The following is a 24,152-nucleotide window of genomic DNA, read 5'->3' on the forward strand; positions in this document are numbered from 1 at the left end:
TGACCACTCTGCCTACCCCCGACCCTGAATCTGCCTGCCGACCTGTACCTTTGTCCCCCTCTGGATTTCCGAACTCTGCCTTTCCCTGATCCTGATCCTGCCTGCCACCCGGTACCGTTGCCCCACCTCTGGTTTACTGACCCCTGCCTGCCTTGACCTGTCTATTATTAAACCAATATTAAACTATTGTTTATTCGATGTGGGCTGTATCTGGGTCTTACCTTCATACCTGATAGATTTACGTACAGAATAATACAGAATGTTCTGAGACCAGGTTGGCATACACCTGCTCTTTTAGATAAAATAACAGAATATGGAGGAGAAGCAGCACCTGCCATACCACCGTCCCTTCGATCTGCTATCTTTCTTTACAGTATTAGGAGAACCAACAAGTTGAATACGTATTGGCTCAAGACTTTTCAGCTTTTCCTTTTTTATTAACTTGTACATTATTTCTGCAAACATAATTCCACTGACATTATGGGGTTTTGTGTGTAGGCCACAAAATATATGTATAAAAAGTCAAGGGGTGTGACGTGTGAACACTTTCAGAAGGCACTGTATGCAGCGCTAAGGTAGAAAAAGGAGGGTTATGTTGCCCCCTTGTGGCTGCCTGGAGCAGATGTCACTTACCTTGCCTTGCCCATCCTGGCTTTTCAGAGTTCCGTTGGCTTCGCTCATTCTCTGGAATGTTCCCCATCCTGAGATCCCTCCCTCTCCTGAGGAGGATAGCTTGGTGACCTGGGGAGAGATGGAGGATGAGTACTGAGACAATGGGCACAACTGCCATTATACATGAAATACTTTATAATGTACACTCTATACACACACAAGTATTTGGATTAGCCTATTATAGCCACACCCGTTGCTGACATGTGTATAAAATCAAGCACACAGCCATGCAATCTCCGTAGACAAACATTGGCAGTAGAATGGCCATACTGAAGAGGTCAGTGACTTTCAACATGGCGACGTCATAGGATGCCACCTCGCGTTCTCTGGAGTGATGAATCACACTTCACCATTTGGCAGTCTGACGGACAAATCTGGGTTTGGTTGATGCCAGGATAACGCTACCTGCCCGAATGCATTGTGCCAACTGTAAACTGTGTTGGAAGAATAATGGTCTGGAGCCCCTTAGTTCCAGTAACGCTACAGTATACAATGAATAACATTCTAGACGATGCTGTAGTACTTCCAACGTTGTGGCAACAGTTTGGGGAAGACCCTTTCCTGTTTCAGAATGACAATCCCCCCTTGCACAAAGCGAGGTCCTGACCTCAACCCCGTCAAACACCGTTGGGATGAATTGGAACGCCGACTCCGAGCCAGGCCTAATCGCCCAAAGCCTGACGTCACTAATGCTCTCGTGGCTGAATGGAAGCAAGTCCCCGCAGCAATGTTCCAACATCTAGTGGAAAGCCTTCCCAGAAGAGTTGAGACTGTTATAGTAGCAGATGGGGGGGACCAACTCCATACTAAAGCCCATGATCTTGAAATTAGATGTTCGACAACATACTTTTGATCATGTAGTGTACACTGATGCCCTACTCCATCAGCTAGGTGTATCCTCCATCAGATTTGTGTACCACTGTTGTCACCACTATTTTGTTGAGCTAAGTAATGCCATGATGCGCATGTTAGATAATGACAGGGTGATAGTGTAAATGCACAAAGTGCTAAATGACACTATAATTGAGGACCATAAAGAGTTCAATTGTGTTTTGCACACTGTGATGTAGTACCACTCAACATAGAACTATGAGACGTATACCACTGAGACCGGTAGAAGGAACATGCAATGCTCTTTGATACATCTCTCATAAATAGATGACACGGGTCAAAGACAATGCTATTCAGTGCAATCGAACCGTCGGGGATAGTACAACTGGTCCAAGCTGTAGTAGATAAAACATTGGCAATTTACAAAGTTCCCCAAACTTCAGAATGAGCTAGAACACGGCTCTTCAACCCTGCTCCTGGAGAACTACCCTCCTGTAGGTTTTCGCTCCAACCCCAGTTGTAACTGACCTGATTCAGCTGATCAACGAGCTTATTGTTATCATCACGTGCACTTGTTTTGGGTTGGAGTGAAAACCAACAGGACAGTAGCTCTCCAGGGAAAAGTAGTTCAAAGATATTTTCAAACACACAACATGTTTTAAAACATATACTTGTTTCCGTTTCGCTGAATTTAGGCTGGAACTTCAACACTTGAAAAATCAGGTTTGTCAGCAAGGCTGCCACTTACCACAGTCCTCCCTGTGGTTCTGTATGTCTCATTGGTCTCTTGGGTCATCTCATTGGTCTCCTGAGTAAGCTGTCCGATCAGAGAAGAGAGTCAAGCACAGCATAAATAGCCTCTGCCGAGTACCCAAAAACCGGATGTTTCGGTTTTCAGAGGATATCGAAAGAGAGCTTTTGAACCAAGGTGACACTCTTAACTTTACTGGATTGGTTGAACAGTGCAGAAGAGAACGTCCCCCAACAGTATGTAGAGCAAGGGTCTCCAACCCTGTTCCTGGAGAGCTACCCTCCTGTAGATTTCTGCTCCAACCCCAAATTTAACTAACCTGGTTCAGTTTATCAACCAGCTAATCAGAATCAGGTGTGCTAGATTACGGTTGGATTGAAAACCTACAGGACAGTAGCCCTCCAACAACAAGAATCTAGTTTCAGGCATTTCCTTTAAACGACAGGGATTTAGACCGTGCTCACTGTGTTGTCATGAAATGGTGGAAGATGGAGTACAGATGTAGGATCTTAATTTGATCACCCTTTTGCAGTAGAAATGCAAGAAATGTAAAACTTTTAGTGCATTTGAGGTTTAAAAAGGCTTCTGAAGTTTGTCATTTCCACTTTTACATTTCAGACTTAATTTTCCCTTACGAAAACTGATGCCACTTTATAATACCTCCAATTACAAAGCATTTATAATGGAATAGTAAATAGTTAATTTAATTTAATTTATGAATCATTACTCCAGTCATGAGATGTTTAATATAGGTCCTTATAAACCATTTACTAATCATTAGTTAAGTATTTTTGCGTGGGCTATTTATACTTTATAAATACTTTATAAATGTTTTGAGTGACATTGTGAAACAAATGTTGCAAGGATTTGAGGAAGAGTAATGGGAATGTTTTTTTTGCTAATGTTTTGCAACCTTTCAAATGCAAACTAATCATTAAACAGGGAAAGGTATTCTACACACAACAGCTGGCAGGACCAGCCAGTTTTTGTCTAGTGGGTTTGTATTCTTTCCTTGCTACTGATATGTGCTTCCATTGCTTCACTCTTTAAACAGCAGACAATTTTTCACACAAGGCTTTGCTTGGCTGGACCTTTACTGGGCAGGTAGTAACTATTTAAACGTAATTGGATAGCTCAGCGAAAATAAATATTCCCGTAGTCCTTTCCTTACCTCGTAAGCAGTCTATGGACTGCTCTTAATCTCCCGTGGACAGACTGTAAATGCTATGTAATAGCTACTGTAAATTGGACAGTGCAGTTAGATTAACAAGAATGTATCCTTTCTGCCGAAATAAGACATGTCTATGTCCTGGAAAGTTTGCTGTTACTTACAATGTCACGCTAATCACATTAGTGCGCGTTAACTCAACTGTCCCGGTATAGGTTTAACAGATAGAATGTCTACCAATGGCATGTCCAAATTACATGCAAAAAGACAAGTAATGATTATTTCATGGTTTATAAGGATCTATATTAAATATCTTATAAATGATCTTACGAATCATTATTAAATACGTTAAACGTTGTTTACAAATGTGTGAATAACTAGGTTACTAACATTTACAAATGTGTGAGTAATGATTAATAAATGATGAATAAACCATTTACTAATGCATTAGAATTATGTGACGTTTTAATAAAGTGCTACCTGAAAATGTATCAACGCCTACAAAAATGTCCATGAATTATAATCCACATAATAATTCACATTTCCTGTTGGTGCAGGATTATTTCCCTGCAGAAGCAAACTGGCTCAGATTAAGCTAGCTACTACATCTGTATATAGTAACTAGTCTTGTTGTTGTTGTTGAAAGAGTTAATAACATGATTATATGAAGAGGTGTAGCGTAGCAGATAGAGCGGTAAAGGTAGATAGTAGCTAGCTCTGTTCAACAGTAGGGCTATCTTACAGTTTGGAGACGTGGCTCTAACTCATTCTCCTTTGACAAGCTGATGGCATGCTTGTACCAACAAGTCCATCCTGTTTACGAAACCATCATAAAAGATTATTCACTATATAATTTAGCGCACCTCATAAATCTTCTAAATCTCACTAATGTTTACTATGTCCTCTAGTGCACACTGTGCCCTACACAATCCACTATTTTAAATATCTTAGTTCACATTACTTCACTCTATTTTATTCCGTACACTCCATACATCTCTAGTACACACTACTATGATATGCCTTTGTTTTGTACTTTACCCCTGAAACTCCCCTACGGACTTGGGAGTGGCGAAGGTTGAGAGCCATGCGTCCCCTGAAAGACGATCCTGCCAAGCCGCACTGCTTCTTGACACAATGCTCGCTTAACCCGGAAGCCAGACGCACCAATGTGTCAGTCGCAACACCATCCAACCGGCAACCGTGGTCAGCTTGCAGGCTCCCGGCCCGCCACAAGGAGTCGCTAGAGCACGACGGGACAAGGAAATCCCAGCCGGCCAAACCCTCCCCTAACCTGGAAGTCGCTGGGCCAATTGTGCACCGCCTCATGGGTTTCCAGGTCATGATGCAGTGCCTTAGACTGCTGTGCTACTCGGGAGGCCGCTGTCTGTACTGTATTCTATACTTAATACAAAAGACACGTCATCCAAGCCGATCAACTAGGCCTACAGGTGTAACTGCCACCTTTGCCGGGGCCACCAACACATTATTTTAGCAGACTGGTTCATCTTCCCTGCACAGTCAAACTAGACATGGAAGTGTGGTTTGGGGAATGTGGTCACTTTGCATGTGGCACATGTGCTCATGAGTCACAAGTCGAGAGTCACACCCAAATCATGTATGTGTGCTATTTTACTGTCTCTCATTGGTACAACAGAAAATAAATGATGCTTGTGGTGACAGAACATGCTTTCGTTCGTGCTTTCCATACTTATATAGTACATATTAGAGGGAAACACACACCCTACACAGAGTCACCTGTAACTGTCATTGTATTAATGACTTCTATTAACTCCACCTAAACACAGCTCACAAAGCCATACAGCGAATCGGTCAAATTACTAAAACATCAGGCATAATGCACAATAAGGCACAGACGCTTGGGTTGAGTAAAGTCCCTTTTCTTTAACTGACATGCACATATATACACACACACACACACACACACACACACACACACACACACACACACACACACACACACACACACACACACACACACACACACACACACACACACACACACACACACACACACACACACACACACACACACACACACACACACACACACACACACACACACACACACACACAGCATTGAAAAACCTCAAACCCTTGTGAAGCAGAAAGAGATGTTAAAGACAAAATTAAGAAGAAGAAGAGAGGAAAGTAAGGATAGTGGCCAGTTTACCTTTATGCCTATGTTGGCCTGCTTCATTCCATCTACCACGTCCACGGCTACATGGTTGGAAGTGGTGCGAGCCAAGATCAACATGGGCTCACCCTAAGAGAGAGGGACAGGGGGCGAGAGAGAGGAGGAGGGAAAATGAGAGATGAGGAGAGGAGGAGTGGAGGCAGGAGAGAGGAGGAGTGGAGGCAGGAGAGAGGAGGAGTGGAGGCAGGAGAGAGGAGGAGTGGAGGCAGGAGAGAGGAGGAGTTGAGGCCGGAGAGAGGAGGAGTGGAGGCAGGAGAGAGGAGGAGTTGAGGCCGGAGAGAGGAGGAGTGGAGGCAGGAGAGAGGAGGAGTGGAGGCAGGAGAGAGGAGGAGCGGAGGCAGGAGAGAGGAGGAGTGGAGGCAGGAGAGAGGAGGAGTGGAGGCAGGAGAGAGGAGGAGTGGAGGCAGGAGAGAGGAGGAGTGGAGGCAGGAGAGAGGAGGAGTGGAGGCAGGAGAGAGGAGGAGTGGAGGCAGGAGAGAGGAGGAGTGGAGGCAGGAGAGAGGAGGAGTGGTGGCAGGAGAGAGGAGGAGTCGAGACAGGAGAGAGGAGGAGTGGAGGCAGGAGAGAGGAGGAGTGGTGGCAGGAGAGAGGAGGAGTGGAGGCAGGAGAGAGGAGGAGTGGAGGCAGGAGAGAGGAGGAGTTGAGGCAGGAGAGAGGAGGAGTGGAGGCAGGAGAGAGGAGGAGTGGAGGCCGGAGAGAGGAGGAGTGGAGGCCGGAGAGAGGAGGAGTGGAGGCAGGAGAGGTTTCGCAGAGATGATTGGAAAAGAAGAGGAGTTTAGGAAAGCAGTAGAGGAACGAGAAGGAGAAAAGGGGTGAGGAGAGAAGAGAACATTAAAAGTTATTACAACATGAAACATGTCAGATTACATACAGAGGGAGAACACCTGTCTTGCCATGAGTACGTACCAGTATAGACCTGTCATACCCAGACCTGCCACATGCAGACTCAATGACCACAATGATGTAAGCACATCACTGCCCGGTAAGGGATTGTATTGGACACTCCTGTCTGTGTGCTGAACACCCAAAACATTGCACATTGTGTACAAATAAATAGCTAATAAACCTATATTATTACTGCACACACACACACACACGAGCACACACTTGCACGCGTAACCCACATGCACACACCCCCACACACCTTGCATTCGGAGCCCCCTCCCTCCTCGTTGTAGTTGATAAGAGTCTGGTTTCCCTCCTCTTGCAGATTGAGGGGGAGGTGTGTGAACGTCTTACCGCCACACTCACACAGCAGGAGGAAAAGCAGCAGCACTGGAAGAGGGACACACAACCACAGTGTCACTACTAACAGTCGTACGTATAACATAGCATTTTACAGTACGAACAACTCAAGGGTGTATAAAGTCATGGTTGCATAACACTTCATAGCATGTCACTGCTATATTACTGCTACCTGATCAACATGTTCTAGCAATATTGCATCACAAGTTTGATCTCTATTCGATAGATGTGATTTGGATTAGACCGAATTGGTATCTTTCAAATCTTTCTCCACTCCAGATTTCAGGCTATAAAAGCACTACGGTTAGTTCTAAGACTGTCTGAGTAACTGACTTTACTGATTGTCCACCTACTCTCTTAACTATCCCTTATCTCTATCTACAGTACTCCATACCTATTCCCTTCGAACTCACGTAAGAGGAGAAGCAGTCCAGCCAGCAGTAGTCCTATAGCGGCCAAGCCCAGGCTGGAGGTCCGGGGTAGAGAGGCCCTACACTTGTCCCCTCCCCCACAGTCACACACCATAACCTCGACAGTGTCATTTACAACCATCCCTTGCTGGTCCTGGATCACCAGAGGTACTGTGTAGTTACCGTACGGCAGACTCTTGAGACTGACCAGACCCGCCTCCACACCTGACCACCAGGGAGAAAGAGAGAGAGAGGTGGAAGGAGAGGAAAAGAAGGTAGGGGGTTATTTATACTCAATGCTGTGCAGCGTTGAAGGACCTGACATCTCAGTATTATTATAATTTTTTTTCCAGGTGAGCAGGTTGTGTTGAGATTGGCTGAAATATCCATGTGTATTTCTGGACTTTGACAGCTATACAACCCTTCAGCTCTGTACGGAAATAGCCGATCAATATATATCAGGATAAATGCAGAGCTTTGGTGTGTGTGTATATGGATGTGTGTGATTCTGCTAACCAGTGGCAGGGTCCAGTTTCCAGCGGCTCTTCAGTGCTTTGTCTCCGTCGTCCGCTCCCAGGGAGAGGAAACAGGGACATCCAAAGGGATGGTTGTCCTTGTCTGATACCGGCACAATCACCTTGTTACCACACATCACCAGCTTCTTCTCCACCACATAGGGCGTGTTATCATTGATATCCCCCAGGTGGACCAGAATGGTGCCTGTAGCCGTGGCAGGGGGCTCCCCTGAGAAACGAAGACAGAGATGTTGAATACTTTATTATGCTCAAAACACATATGCACAGTTGAAGTGGGATGTTTAGCAAAATATATTTAAACTTATTTTTTTCACAATTCCTGACATTTAATCTGAGTAAAAATTCCCTGTTTAAGGTCAGTTAGGATCACCACTTTATTTTAAGAATGTGAAATGTTAGATTAATAGTACAGAGAATGATTTATTTCAGCTTTTATTTCTTTCATCATATTCCCAGTGGGTCAGAAGTTTACATACACTCAATTAGTATTTGGTAGCATTGCCTTTAAATTGTTTAACTTGGATCAAACATTTCAGGTAGCCTCCCACAAGCTTCCCACAATAAATTTTGTGAATTTTGGCCCATTCCCCCTGACAGAGCTGGTGTAACTGAGTCAGGTTTGTAGGCCTCATTGCTTGCACACGCTTCTTCAGTTCTGCCCACAAATTTTCTATGGGATTGAGGTCAGGGCTTTGTGATGGCCACTCCAATACCTTGACTTTGTTGTCCTTAAGAAATTTTGCCACAACTTTGGAAGTATGCTTGGGGTCATTGTCCATTTGGCAGACCCATTTGCGACCAAGCTTTCACTTCCTGACTGATGTCTTGAGATGTTGCTTCAATATATCCACGTAATTTCCCTGCGTCATGATGACATCTATTTTGTGAAGTGCGCTAGTCCCTCCTGCAGAAATTACCCCCACAACATGATGCTGCCACCCCCGTGCTTCGGCTTGCAAGCCTCCCTCTTTTTCCTCCATTCATAACGATGGTCATTATGGCCAAACAGTTCTATTTCTGTTTCATCAGACCAGAGGAAATTTCTCCAAAAAGTACTTTCTTTGTCCATATGTGCAGTTGCAAACCGTAGTCTGGCTTCTTTATGGCGGTTTTGGAGCAGTGGCTTCTTCCTTGCTGAGCGTCCTTTCAGGTTATGTCAATATAGGATTAATTTTACTGTGGATATAGATACTTTTGTACCTGTTTCCTCCAGCATATTCACATGGACCTTTGCTGTTGTTCTGGGATTGATTTTGCACTTTTCGCACCAAAGTACATTCATCTCTAGGAGACAGAACGCGTCTTCTTCCTGAGCGGTATGACGGCTGCGTGGTCAAATGTTCTTTACACTTACGTACTATTGTTTGTACAGATGAACGTGGTACCTTCAGGCATTTGAAATTGCTTCCAAGGATTAACCAGAGTTGTAGAGATCTACAATCTGAGGTCTTGGCTGATTTATTTTGAATTTCCCATGATGTCAAGCAAAGAGGCACTGAGTTGGAAGGTAGACCTTGAAATACATCCACAGGTACACCTCCAATTGACTGAAATAATGTCAATTAGCCTATCAGAAGCTTCTAAAGCCATGACATCATTTTCTGGAATCTTCCAACAGGTTTAAAGGCACAGTCAACTTAAGGTATGTAAACTTCTGACCCACTAGAATTGTGATACAGTGATTTATAAGTGAAATAATCTGATCTGTAAACAATTGTTGGAAAAATTACTTGTGTCATGCACAAAGTAGATGTCCTAACCGACTTGCTATAGTTTGTTAAACAAGAAATTTGTGGAGTGGTTGAAAAACAGGTTTCAAAAACAAGTTTTAATGACTCCAACCTAAGTGTTGATCCCTCGATCCCTCCGATGTCAACAACTACAGACCAGTATCCCTTCTTTCTTTTCTCTCCAAAACTCTTGAACGTGCCATCCTTGGCCAGCTCTCCCGCTATCTCTCTCAGAATGACCTTCTCGATCCAAATCATTCAGGTTTCAAGACTAGTCATTCAACTGAGACTGCTCTTCTCTGTATCACGGAGGCGCTCCGCACTGCTAAAGCTAACTCTCTCTCCTCTGCTCTCATCCTTCTAGACCTATCGGCTGCCTTCGATACTGTGAACCATCAGATCCTCCTCTCCACCCTCTCCGAGTTGGGCATCTCCGGCGCGGCCCACGCTTGGATTGCGTCCTACCTGACAGGTCGCTCCTACCAGATGGCGTAGCGAGAATCTGTCTCCTCACCACGCGCTCTCACCACTGGTGTCCCCAGGGCTCTGTTCTAGGCCCTCTCCTATTCTCGCTATACACCAAGTCACTTGGCTCTGTCATAACCTCACATGGTCTCTCCTATCATTGCTATGCAGACGACACACAATTAATCTTCTCCTTTCCCCCTTCTGATGACCAGGTGGTGAATCGCATCTCTGCATGTCTGGCAGACATATCAGTGTGGATGACGGATCACCACCTCAAGCTGAACCTCGGCAAGACGGAGCTGCTCTTCCTCCCGGGGAAGGACTGCCCGTTCCATGATCTCGCCATCACGGTTGACAACTCCATTGTGTCCTCCTCCCAGAGCGCTAAGAACCTTGGCGTGATCCTGGACAACACCCTGTCGTTCTCAACTAACATCAAGGCGGTGGCCCGTTCCTGTAGGTTCATGCTCTACAACATCCGCAGAGTACGACCCTGCCTCACACAGGAAGCGGCACAGGTCCTAATCCAGGCAATTGTCATCTCCCGTCTGGATTACTGCAACTCGCTGTTGGCTGGGCTCCCTGCCTGTGCCATTAAACCCCTACAACTCATCCAGAACGCCGCTGCCCGTCTGGTGTTTAACCTTCCCAAGTTCTCTCACGTCACCCCGCTCCTCCGCTCTCTCCACTGGCTTCCAGTTGAAGCTCGCATCCGCTACAAGACCATGGTGCTTGCCTACGGAGCTGTGAGGGGAACGGCACCTCAGTACCTCCAGGCTCTGATCAGGCCCTACACCCAAACAAGGGCACTGCGTTCATCCACCTCTGGCCTGCTCGCCTCCCTACCACTGAGGAAGTACAGTTCCCGCTCAGCCCAGTCAAAACTGTTCGCTGCTCTGGCCCCCCAATGGTGGAACAAACTCCCTCACGACGCCAGGACAGCGGAGTCAATCACCACCTTCCGGAGACACCTGAAACCCCACCTCTTTAAGGAATACATAGGATAGGATAAAGTAATCCTTCTCACCCCCCCCCCCTTAAAAGATTTAGATGCACTATTGTAAAGTGGCTGTTCCACTGGATGTCATAAGGTGAATGCACCAATTTGTAAGTCGCTCTGGATAAGAGCGTCTGCTAAATGACTTAAATGTAAATGTAAATGTAAGTGTATGTACATACACACAGCTGCATGCAAGCACACACCACACACACAAACACATGAACACATACACACTACACACTAACCGTTGTCTATGGCTTGGATTAGAATAGTGTAGATGTTGTCTTTGTCGACGTAAGGTGACTCCCGGTCCATCTTCTTCACTGTAGTAACCTCTCCTGTCTTGGGATCTATGGTGAACCAGCCTGCTGGGTCCTCAAATAACTCATACCTGGTCAGGACATGGAGAGGACAGACGGACAGACAGACAGGCAGGCAGACAGGCAGACAGGTCAACACATGGCTTTTCCTTACTGCCATAAGTAATCATGGTGAAACCAACTTACACAAAGGCTTCAAATAATGTGCAGATGCTTAATGTGACCACACAATTTCAATATACACTACATGACCAAAAGTATGTGGACTCCTGCTCTTTAAACATCTCATTCCAAAATCATGGGCATAAATATGGATTTGGTTCCCCTTTGCTGCTATAACAGTCTCCACTCTTCTAGCAAGGCTTTCCGCTAAATGTTGGAACACTGCTGCGGGGACTTGCTTCCATTCAGCCACAAGAGCATTATTAGTGAGCTCATTAGTGAGGTCGGCACTTATGTTGGGTGTTTAGGCCTGGCTCGCAGTCACGGTTTTATTTACTCCCAAAAGGGGTTGAGGTCAGGGCTCTGTGCATACAAGTCAAGTTCTTCCACACCGATCTCAACAAACCATTTCTGTATGGACCTCACTTTGTGCATGGGGGTGTTGTCATGCTGAAACAGAAAGGGCCTTCCCCAAACTGTTGCCTCAAAGTTGGAAGCACAGAATCGTCAAGAATGTTATTGTTTGCTGTAGCGTTAAGATTTCCCTTCACTGGAACTAAGGGGCCTAACCCGAACCATGAAAAACAGTCCCAGGCCATTATTATCCTCCACCAAACGTTACAGTTTGCACTACGCATTGGGGCAGGTATCATTCTCCTGGAATCCGCCATACCCAGATTAGTCCGTTGGACTGCCAGATTGTGAAGAGAGAGCGTTTCCATTGCTCCAGAGTCCAATGGAGGTGAGCTTTACACCACTCCAGCCGATGCTTGGCATTGTGATCTTAGGCTTATGTGCGGCAGCTCGGCCATGGAAATCACTTTCATGAAGCTCCCGACCAACTGTTCTTGTGCTGACATTGCTTCCAGAGGCAGTTTGGAACTCGGTAGTGAGTGCCGCAGCCAAGAACAGATGATTTGTATGCGCTACACGCTTCAGCACTCGGTGGTCCCGTTCTGTGAGCTTTTGTGGCCTACCACTTAGTGGCTGAGCTGTTGTTGCTCCTTGACGATTACACTTCACAATAACAGCACTTACAGTGCCGGGGCAGCTCTAACAGGGAAGACATTTGATGAACTGACTTGTAGGGAAGGTGGCATCCTATGACGGTGCCTCGTTGAAAGTCACTGTGCTCTTCAGTAAGGCCATTCTACTGCCAGTGTTTGTCTATGGAGATTGCATGGCTGTGTGCTCAATTGTATACACCGGTCTGCCACGGGTGTGGCTGAAATAGCAGAATTCACTCATTTAAAGGGGTGTCCACAAACCTTTGTATATATATTGTATATATATCACAACCTAGGTGAATGAAGAATCATTATTATTATGATGTTTCTGAGGCATAACATGTTATGCCACCCACCTGATTTTTTCCATATCTGAGTCAACGTCGGTGACTTTGGGTTTGTACAGCACCTTTCCCACCTCCTGCTCTTCCTTTCCATACACGTTTGTCACTTTATTGTCAAACACCGGGGGGTCGTTCACGTCAATCACCTTCACAGTCACGTTGACTGTCTGGGGGGGCACAGTCAGGGTTTTACCATGGGACACGGCCCCGCCGGAGCTACACACAAACAAAGGCTCCTCGTTCTCCACGGCGATCTGCACATTGGTCAACATTGTCTTCTCAAAATCCTTCCCCTGAGAGAAATGCACAAACAGTCAAATCATCACAATAACTGTTCAATCACAACACTACAAAACGTAGGGCAATTCTAACCTATTACTGAGCTTTTATTATAGAAAATGGATCAATCAAGTAACATCTTGTCAGCACATTTTCGTGACTTTTTAAAATGTATTGCAGCAGCAAAATCAATCATTTTGGAATGCAACTACCGTATCACAAAAAACTCAGCGAAATCCTGGAGGGACTGACTTAAGTAATGTTCATGCTCAGGACATTGTTGGCCTACTCATGTAAGGGCATAAGGTCAAACAGACTCACCTTGATGACAGTCAGTATGCCCTCGTTGGTCTTGGGGTCGGTCTCGATCTTATAGTTTCCTTCCTCGTTCCCCTTCACAATGGAGTAAACGGCTCGCCATGCGGGGGTGTTGGGGGTGTCTGCATCAGTCACAGCCACTCGGAGTATCTCTTTATTGGATTCCATCTCCATCATGTGAGTATTGTACTGCAAAGAAAGGCGGTAAAGTAAGTATTTGTGCTTAAAAAATCAATAAAGACTTTTTCAATCAATCGATCAATTGTTCAATTGATCAAACAACCAATCAACCAGCAAATCATTGAACCAATCAGTCAATCAATCAATCAATCAACTTGGAACTTACGGTCTTGTCTTTGAACACTGGCTGGTGAGTGTTGGAGTCCATTATGTGGAGGTTGACCACTGCAGTTGAGGACAGGGCTGGTATCCCATGATCCCGAGCTTCAACAACCACTTTATACATCTTTACTTTCTATGTGAACAACAACATAAATGAAATATTGATCCACCATTTTACATAAAGTTATTGACTGTGTGTGTGTGTGAGAGAGAGAGAGAGAGAGTTTGTGCGTCAATTGTGTGTGTTTGCACGCGTTGTATGTAATGATGTGTGTGTCATAGTGGAGCCTTACGTCATAGTCAAAGCAGCCGGTGAAGGTGAGCTGGCTCATCTTGGTGCCCTCCACCTGCTTCAGGTTGATCTTGGGCTCAGCTGGCTCCTGAGACAACATCCTTACACTGATGTTGGAGTTCTGTGTGTTCACCTGATCCATGTCCCTGGCTGTCAGAGGTACTGGCAGATACCCTGATACAGGGAGGGGGGGAGTAGGGGGGAAAGGTGAGAAGGAAAAACAGGAATAGGAGGAGGAGAAGAGGGGAAATGAGTTCCCCTTTACATGTTCTCTACGATCAAGAAAGAGCAGCCACTTGCCACTTGATTTCTCAGCCGGAACGCAACAACTGCCTGGTTCTTGGGCGAACAGTCTAGCTAAAGAATACTTTGTACGAGGCTTATATACAGGCACATGATTTACAGCCTTTGTGTGTACTGACCCTCTGGCATGTTCTCTTTTACACTGGCTTTCATGACAGGGTGCTCAAAGTAAGGGGCGTTGTCATTGATGTCCGTAATCGCCACGTCGAACGTCAGAGTCTTGTCCACAAGCGCACCAGTCTCCTTGTCAATGATGTCAAACATAATCTGTGGGAAATAATATATTACTGCTATGTTAAGGTATTCCGTTTGTCTGTCTGTCCATCCGTCTGTCTTAGTCTTTTGATGCTTACATGAAAGAAGGGGTATGTCTCCCTGTCGATAGGCTTGTGTACGTACACCACTCCATCCTTGTCGTCGATGGAGAACACGTCCAACGGTTCCTCGGTCACTCCAGTTCCAGATAAACGGAACTGATGACTTTTGAAAAGAGCCGCTTTATCGTTGAACATCTGGAAAGATGACCGGTTTTCAGGGCGGTAGAGGGTTCACAGTAAAGCTCACCACGGAATTCTGTTGGAACTGTTCTTCTCTTGAATGATTATATACTACTTATGAGCCCAGTGGTTTTCTACCTTTACTGAGGTAGCATGTGTAGACAGATTTGTCTTGTTTGTTGCTGTATGAATGTTTTTTACCTGTGTGGCGAATTTCGGGAAAGGTCCAGGGTCCTCCTCCACTAGCTCAATTGTGGATAGGACCCACCTTCTTTTGGAACGCAGCAGCAGCTCCTTTAGGAAATCAGAGAAGGTGAGGGGAAGAGGGTCATTGTACCTGTGTTTTTAAACTCAAATGTATTTTAATTCCTGGAAATACCCATGACCTACCCTCTTGTCCCGCTTGTTCAGTGTATAGTTGCCAGTGTCATGTGCCAGTGCTAATGCTACCGTCATGGAGACCTGATGATAGAAGGGTGCAAACATGCAATTAGAGAGGATATATTCACAGGTGTGTGTAGTAAAAAATACAGAAAGATGAAGGTATGAATCATTGCAGGTGACAGACCTGTGGAAGCCCTCATGATAGTGGGAGAGTTTGGATGTACTGTATAGTGGCGTGCGTGTGTGTGTGCGTGCATGATGAGTAATGATGATGGTGGGAAGTACATTATATGCAGCAGGGGATGATTGTATGGAGCCGTGTAAGATAGAGGACATTGCCATTTTGTGTATTGTCTGTATTGGTCTCACATGTCAGAAAGTTGCAATACAAACACATTGCGCGATTAACTGAGCACAGTAACTCTTATTGTAAAAAAAGGCCACCCTGCTCGTCTCCTCTACCTAACTTCCCCTCAAGGTCCCTTCAGTTTCTCTTAAGTCCCAGGCTGGTCTGCCACCTGGGCGCCCGTCGGACCCGGACCCGGACCCTGGCCTACCATGATCCCGGACGTTTCCGCATTCGTCGCCGCTTGCACAGTTTGTGCACAGAACAAGACTACTCGGCAAGCTCTGGCTGGTCTCCTACAACCTCTGCTTGTCCCCCACCATCCATGTTCCCACATCTCCCTGAACTTTGTCACGGGTCTAACCCCGTCTGATGACAACACCGCCATCCTGACCGTGGTGGATCAGTTCTCTAAAGCCGCCCACTTCATTCCACTCCCCAAACTACCCTCTGCCAAGGAGACGGCCCAGGTCATGGTGCAGCACGTCTTCCGGATCCATGGACTGCCCCTGGACATGGTCTCCGACCGGGGTCCTCAGTTCTCGTACCAGTTCTGGAAGGAGTTATGCACCCTCATTGGGTCGTCGGCCAGCCTATCCTATGGGTTCCACCAGCAGTCCAACGGCCAGTCGGAGTGAGCCGACCAGGACCTGGAAACCTCCCTGCTCTGCCTGGTCTCCGCCAACCCCACCACCTGGAGCCAGCAGCTGGTCTCGGTGGAATACGCCCGCAACACCCTTTCCTGCTCTGCCACGGGCATATCACTGTTTGAGTGTTCCCTGGGGTATCAGCCCCCGCTCTTCCCTGAGCAGGAAGAGGAGGTCGGCATACCTTCTGCCCAGATGTTTGTCCGCCGCTGTTGTCATATCTGAAGGAGAGCCTGGTCAGTCTTCCTCAAGATCACCTCCAGGTATTGATGACAAGCGGATCGCCGGTAACATCTCGGCTCATATCGTTACGGGCAGAAGGTATGGTTATTCACTCGGGATCTGCCCCTCCTGGTGGAATCCCGCAAGCTCTCCCCCCGGTTTATTGGCCCATTTCCCATCTCTAGAATTATTAGTCCCTCTGCTGTTCGTCTTCTGTTGCCCCGTAACCTTCGTATATACCCGACCTTTCATGTATCTCGTATTAAGCCCGTGTCTCACAGTCCTTTGTCTTCCATTTCCAGGCCCACCCCTTCTCCCCGTGTCATCGGTTGCCATCCGGCCTGAGGGTTCGACCACAGGGCAGGGGTTTTCAGTACCTGGTTGACTGGGAGGGTTATGGCCAGGAGGAGAGGTGCTGGGTCCCCGCTAGGTACATCCTGGACCCAGCCCTCATTGCCGACTTCTGCCGGAACCCCGATCAACCAGGTATGCACCCAGGTAGGATGCCAGGTAGCGCCCCTAGAGGGGAAGATGGGGGGTACTGTCACGCCCTGATCTGTTTCACTGGTCTTTGTGCTTGTGTCCAGCACCTCCAGGTGTCGCCCATCTTCCCCATTATCCCCTGTGTACTGACACCTGTGTTTTTTGTTTGTCTGTTGCCTGTTCATCTTGTTTGTCAAGCTTACCAGTGCTTTGTCCTGTCAACTCCTGTCTTTTCCCAGCCTATCTTTTTCTCGCCCCCACTGTTTTTTTACCCTTATCCGTCCTGACCCTGAACCCGCCCTCCTGACCACTCTGCCTGCCCCTGACCCTGGGCCTGCCTGCCGCCCTGTACCCTTGCCTTTGTTTGCTGCAAAAAAAACATAGTTACTTCAACATGGTCTGCACTTGGGTCTTACTTGGATACTTGATAGATGCTCCAGATACTCAACTAGTCTAAAGAAGGCCAGTTGTATTGCTTTTTTAATCAGAACAACAGTTTTCAGTTGGGTTTTCTAATGATCAATTAGCCTTTTTAAAATGACAAACTTGGATTAGCTAACACAACGTGTTATTGGAACACATGAGTGATGGTTGCTGATAATGGGCCTCTGTACGCCTATGTAGATATTCCATAAAAAATCTGCCATTTCCAAATACAGTATTAACAATGTCTACACTGTATTTCTGATCAATTTGATGTTATTTTAATGGACAAAATTATGTGATTTTCTTTCAAAAACAAGGACATTCCTAAGTGAACCCAAACTTTTGAACGGTAGTGTATATTATGTATATTGTATAGTTATAAACCTTAACGAGTACTGTTTACATGTGTGCATATCTTTTGTCTTATAGAACGACAGCAATAAGATTCCAAGTCATTCGGATTACCACAATCATATAAACATCCTCAAATAGAAACAGCTGTGTCTGTGTGTGTGTGTGTGTGTGTGTGTGTGTGTGTGTGTGTGTGTGTGTGTGTGTGTGTGTGTGTGTGTGTGTGTGTGTGTGTGTGTGTGTGTGTGTGTGTGTGTGTGAGCATGTGGTGTTGACCAAGTGTTCAGTATGGCCTCAACATCATGTTCTAACCGGACAGCACTATAGTGGGCAGAACCAAACCAATCAGTTATAAGTATATAGTGGGTGAGGTTATTCACAGCTGACCGCACAGACGGGTGAGGGCATAACAGCCAAATGGTAATGAAACCACATACATTTTATCTTATACACTCTTGGATAAAAGGGTTCCAAAAGGGTTCTCTGGCTGTCCCCATACAGTACCACAGTATGATTCATAATACCCATATAACCTAGCAGTCAAACAGGAAAATGGTTCCAATTGTTTTTCCACCATAAATTTTTCCCATTGGAGTTTTTAGAAACATTTTCGTGTAGGCTTACCTTGGCGTGACGTTTTGATAACCGTGTAACTAGCTCTAGGACAAGGTGACTTTTATCAATATATTCACCTGTATTTACCCCCCCAAAATTAAATGCTAATTTGGGGAAAATGAATATAGCGATTGGAACCTTTTTTTATGGGTATTATAATACCTTAATTTTGGTGCTCTATTACAACTCTTTTTGGTTCAAGATTAGAACCCTTTTTGGTTCCAGGTAAAACACCTTTAGGTTCCATGTAGAAACCAAAAGGGTTCTTTAAAGGGTTCTTCGATGGGGACAGCCGAAGAACCCAATTAGATTCCAGGCAGTGTACCACAGCAAACAGAGAGCAACAAGGCACGAGACACTTTCACTTTGTTTACAGCACAGAAAATATGCCATGCAAAGTTGCATTCCATACATATGTGTCATGGACACCAAACATTTCATAGACATTTTTTATAGACATCAAATAAAAAAAAATATATATAAAAGCTTGAAGACCCACTAAGGGATAGTCACCTTGGGTTGATAGACTTGGTGAAGGGATGGTCAAATTGAAAATATGCAGCACAAATGAACAACTTAAAGTATATTTATTCAGAGTCAGGCTTTAGAACTCAATGGGGTGTGTGTTATGAGGATTTAAAGCGGCAATCAGCAGTTAAAAAAATAACAAAGCGTTCTCCCGCCCGTTTCGGGTTAAAAGCTGAGGGATGGGACTGGAGAAATGTAACCACTCTCAAATTCATAGACGGAGCTACGGATGCAAGGACTCCATGATATAAAAATGAGCGTTTTAACCATGTTTTGGTTGTTTACACTTACTTTGTTTGCAAACATTGGAGTAAAACAAGCTTATATTTTTAGTTCAGATGGGGTACAACATTGTTAAGTTATTAATGGGTACATAATCATTTATTTATTTAAGTCCAAAGCTGTTATGGTTGAACGCAAGGTGAGGTTTATAACAATTGAGTTGGGATCACTGCAGCCAATTGACATGTATAATACATACAAATATATATTTTTAGAGAACACAAAAGAAGAAAAGCTTGAAGACCAATGATACCCGATAAATGATCCAATAATTATAAGGAATGCTAATAATTATTGGATTATTTTTGAATAAATGAGCCAGTTTATTTTTACCACTTTTTTCTCCCAAATTTCGTGATATGCAATTATATTCTTGTCTCATAACTGCAACTCCCCAACATGCTCGGGAGAAGCAAAGGTCGAGTCATGCGTCCTCCGAAACATGACCTGCCGAACCACACTTCTTAACACCTGCCCGCTTAACCCAGAAGCCAGCAGAATCAATGTGTCAGAGGAAACATTGTTCATCTGATGACTGAAGTCAGCCTGCAGGCGCCTGACCTGCCACAAGAGCCCGATGAGCCAAGTAAAGCCCCCCCAGCCAAACCCTACCCTAACAACACTGAGCCAATTGTGGGACTCCTGGTCACGGCCAGTTGTGACACAGTTTGGGATCGAACCCGGGTCTGTAGTGACACCTTAGACTGCTGCGCCACCCGGGAGACACACTTTAATTCATTTTTTTTACTTTAATAAAAAATATAGCCATTGAGGTGCCTCTGCAGGTCGGGGGCAATACTTAAGAAGACCATAGTAACTCAGCCCCAATCAGAAAAAGGGAGTGGCTTGTTTAGGTTTCTCTACCGTCTCTGACTAAACATAATTAAAACCACTGGCAGCCAATTTGTGCGATTGCTTATAAGGTAGGCTAGATGGACTCATAACCTTTCAGTGTTCAGAGAGAAAAAACTCAGTGTCATACGAATATTATGATATACTGCACCCACATGACACTTCCGTGATCTACATTTCAGTACAAAGTACTTTTTTTAAAGTATGCACTCACATTCTTTCGATAAGAGCGTCTGCTAAATTACTAGAAGGTAAAAATGTGTGTGTTTACCGTTTACCGAGGCTGGTTTTGTACTCACCGTCAGCAGAAGACAGGACACTTTCGCCATTTTGGACCGTTCCTCTTGATATCCTTTGGGTAAGTGTCAAGAACTCAAATGTGGCAGAGGTACTTGAGGCATTTGGTGCAGGCGGCATGTGAGGGACGGCCCACTATCCCTCCAGGCTCACTGAGCATCTGACACAGTCATTGCCCCCCCCCCCTTTGTCCTAGACATGTGTCCTCACCAAGTATGTGTGTGCGTGAGAAAGAGAGATTGTGTATGCGTGAGAGTGTGTGAGTGTAGGTGTTTATACTTTGTTTAGTATATACGTGTGTGCATGTGCGTTCGTGTGTGCGTGTAAAGGTGTGCCACTAATAACCTGTTGCTGCTATGTGACACATCTCAGGTCTCCAGGGCTTTAGTGAGGGCCGTAGTTTGCGAGGTCAGAGTAAGACCCTCTCTCCCTCTCTGCCGGTCTCATATTTTATTGATGCTCGTCTTACAGGGCGAGATGACTCATCCTCGGCACTACCCAGATTTCTAGGGTTATGTCGAAATCAGAAAGGATTTTATAGGCCTGCAGACAATACAAATGCTGTTGTTGGAATGTTGTATTGTATTCAAGGTTCAGGTCAATCAAGTGTAGTAGGTTGTGTGTCCAGGTTTAACCAGAATTGCAGATGGCAGAGGGTTGGCGCAGTGCACATTATAAACACAATTGAAACAAATATTATCCCAGCCTATCCCTCTCCTCCTGCCCCAACCCTTTGCAACGCAAGTATTTCTCAGAACACAACCCAGTAATCTGCTTTGCGTCCTGGGGGTGTGAGAAGTTGCCAGAATTTTACAACAAAGTGCTCTATGCTCTTGGCATAGAGAGATGTTTCATTTATTTTTTTGCTATGGTTGACTGACAAGATGGCTAGATTACAAGACCACACTTGTTAGAATCTCCATTGGCACTACCTCTGACAGAGACATATACCTTTTTGTCCAGGAGCACTTGTCGGATAAGGTATCCATTCACCTTCTTAGTGTCTTGATAGTGTGGGAATCAATGGATTCATCCAAATGCTACTCATAAAGTTTACTTTGACGTCTCTTAGGCAAAGAGTCATTTGGAGAGAGGTACTTAACACATTCCTTCCTGCTAAATTCCCCGAAAACTTTCCTTCTTGTTTTCCCTTGAAAGAGAGAGTAAAAGTACCTGTCTGGCACAACCAGTTACTATCTCGCTCTCATCATCACCTCCACTAGTGCCCCTGGGCTTTAAAACATACCAGTGATTAACAAATCTATTTTCCACCCAACCTCAACTCCAGGAAGAGACTCCTGAAGGTTGAATGCAAACGGAAAATTGGTTGGTTCTCTGGATAGCTCTTTTTGTTTTTGAATGTATTTGTATTTATTATGGATCCCAATTAGCTGCTGCCAAAGCAGTAGCTACTCTTCCTGGGGTCCAGCAAAATTAAAGAAGTTTATAAAATTTTAAAACATTACAATACATTCACAGATTTCACAACACACTGTGTGCCCTCAAGCCCCTACGCCACCACTACCACATATCTACAGTACGAAATCCATGTGTATGTATAGTGCGTATGTTATCGTGTCTGTGTGTATGCATGTGTCTGTGCCAATGTTTGTGTTGCTTCACAGTCCCAGTCTGTTTTTAAAAAATCAAATTTTACTGCTTGCATTAGTTACTTGATGTGGAATAGAGTTCCATGTAGTCATGTCCCTATGTAATGTTGTGTGCCTCCCATAGTCTGTTCTGGACTTGGGGACTGTGAAGAGAACTCTTGTGGCATGTCACGTACAGTGGGGAGAACAAGTATTTGATACACTGCCGATTTCGCAGGTTTTCCTACTTACAAAGCATGTAGAGGTCTGTAATTTTTATCATAGGTACACTTCAACTGTGAGAGACGGAATCTAAAACAAAAATCTAGAAAATCACATTGTATGATTTTAAGTAATTAATTCGCATTTTATTGCATGACATAAGTATTTGATACATCAGAAAAGCAGAACTTAATATTTGGTACAGAAAAATGTGTTTGCCATTACAGAGGTCATATGTTTCCTGTAGTTCTTGACCAGGTTTGCACACACTGCAGCAGGGATTTTGGTCCACTCCTCCATACAGACCGTCTGCAGATCCTTCAGGTTTCGGGGCTGTCGCTGGGCAATACGGACTTTCAGCTCCCTCCAAAGATTTTCTATTGGGTTCAGGTCTGGAGACTGGCTAGGCCACTCCAAGACCTTGAGATGCTTCTTGCGGAGCCACTCCTTAGTTGCCCTGGCTGTGTGTTTCGGGTTGTTGTCATGCTGGAAGACCCAGTCACGACCCATCTTCAATGCTCTTACTGAGGGAACGAGGTTGTTGGCCAAGATCTCGCGATACATGGCCCCATCCATCCTCCCCTCAATACGGTGCAGTCGTCCTGTTCCCTTTGCAGAAAAGCATCCCCAAATATTTTCCACCTCCATGCTTCACGGTTGGGATGGTGTTCTTGGGGTTGTACTCATCCTTCTTCTTCCTCCAAACACGGTGAGTGGAGTTTAGACCAAAAAGCTCTATTTTTGTCTCATCAGACCACACGACCTTCTCCCATTCCTCCTCTGAATCATCTAGATGGTCATTGGCAAACTTCAGATGGGCCTGGACATGCGCTGGCTTGAGCAGGGGGACCTTGCGTACGCTGCAGGATTTTAATCCATGACGGCATAGTGTGTTACTAATGGTTTTCTTCGAGACTGTGGTCCCAGCTCTCTTCAGGTCATTGACCAGGTCCTGCCGTGTAGTTCTGGGCTGAACCCTCACCTTCCTCATGATCATTGATGCCCCACGAGGTGAGATCTTGCATGGAGCCCCAGACCGAGGGTGATTGACCGTCATCTTGAACTTCTTCCATTTTCTAATAATTGCGCCAACAGTTATTGCTTTCTCACCAAGCTGCTTGCCTATTGTCCTGTAGCCCATCCCAGCCTTGTGCAGGTCTACAATTTTAACCCTGATGTCCTTACACAGCTCTCTGGTCTTGGCCATTGTGGAGAGGTTGGAGTCTGTTTGATTGAGTGTGTGGACAGGTGTCTTTTATACAGGTAACGAGTTCAAACAGGTGCAGTTAATAAAGGTAATGAGTGGAGAACAGGAGGGCTTCTTAAAGAACAACTAACAGGTCTGTGAGAGCCGGAATTCTTACTGGTTGGTAAGTGATCAAATACTTATGTCATGCAATAAAATGCTAATTAATTACTTAAAATCATACAATGTGATTTTCTGGATTTTTGTTTTAGATTCCGTCTCTCACAGTTGAAGTGTACCTATGATAAAAATTACAGACCTCTACATGCTTTGTAAATAGGAAAACCTGCAAAATCGGCAGTGTATCAAAAACTTGTTCTCCCCACTGCATGGGTGTCCGAGCTGTGCGCCAGTAGTTTAGACAGACAGCTCTGCGCATTCAGCATGTCAATACCTCTCATTAAAAAAATTAGTGAAAAATAAGCACTTTCAGCCAGGAGAGATTGACATACATATTATTAATATTAGCTCTCTATGTACATCCAAGGGCCAGCCGTGCTGCCCTGTTCTGAGCCAATTGCAATTTTCTTGCAAAAGTCATTTTTTGTGGCACCTGACCACACGACTGAACAGTAGTCAAGGTGCAACAAAACTAGGGCCTGTAGGACCTGCCTTGTTGATAGTGTTGTTAAGAAGGCAGAGCATCACTCTATTATAGACATACTTCTCCCCATCTTAGCTACTTCTGCATCAATATGTTTTGACCATGACAGTTTACAATCTAGTGTTACTCCAAGCAGTTTAGTCATCTCAACTCGCTCAATTTCCACTT

At 45.1% G+C, this 24,152-nt stretch overlaps 1 protein-coding gene across 2 annotated transcripts in view; it reads right to left on the reverse strand.

The window, feature by feature from the left end:
* The window catches only part of LOC118361389 (cadherin-like protein 26), a 44,707-nt gene extending 24,222 nt beyond the window's left edge, over positions 1–20,485 (reverse strand). Inside the window, exons 1-16 of one of the 2 annotated variants that reach the window (XM_035741276.2) lie at positions 20,326–20,484; positions 15,281–15,352; positions 15,092–15,184; positions 14,747–14,905; positions 14,513–14,660; positions 14,092–14,264; positions 13,803–13,931; positions 13,460–13,645; positions 12,872–13,152; positions 11,272–11,417; positions 7,809–8,036; positions 7,296–7,517; positions 6,782–6,912; positions 5,614–5,706; positions 2,252–2,320; positions 634–741 (exon numbers count right to left, since the gene is read on the reverse strand). In XM_035741276.2, coding sequence (XP_035597169.1) covers positions 634–741; positions 2,252–2,320; positions 5,614–5,706; positions 6,782–6,912; positions 7,296–7,517; positions 7,809–8,036; positions 11,272–11,417; positions 12,872–13,152; positions 13,460–13,645; positions 13,803–13,931; positions 14,092–14,264; positions 14,513–14,660; positions 14,747–14,905; positions 15,092–15,184; positions 15,281–15,352; positions 20,326–20,355 — 2,268 coding nt within the window. In that variant the 5' untranslated portion in view covers positions 20,356–20,484. Of the gene's footprint in view, positions 1–633; positions 742–2,251; positions 2,321–5,613; positions 5,707–6,781; positions 6,913–7,295; positions 7,518–7,808; positions 8,037–11,271; positions 11,418–12,871; positions 13,153–13,459; positions 13,646–13,802; positions 13,932–14,091; positions 14,265–14,512; positions 14,661–14,746; positions 14,906–15,091; positions 15,185–15,280; positions 15,353–20,325 lie in introns of both variants that reach the window. The other variant, XM_052483110.1, reaches the window with a different exon arrangement.
* Positions 20,486–24,152: the final 3,667 nt, after the last annotated feature.

This window comes from Oncorhynchus keta, chromosome 28 (assembly GCF_023373465.1).
Source record: "Oncorhynchus keta strain PuntledgeMale-10-30-2019 chromosome 28, Oket_V2, whole genome shotgun sequence".
NCBI classification, from domain to species: Eukaryota; Metazoa; Chordata; class Actinopteri; order Salmoniformes; family Salmonidae; genus Oncorhynchus; species Oncorhynchus keta.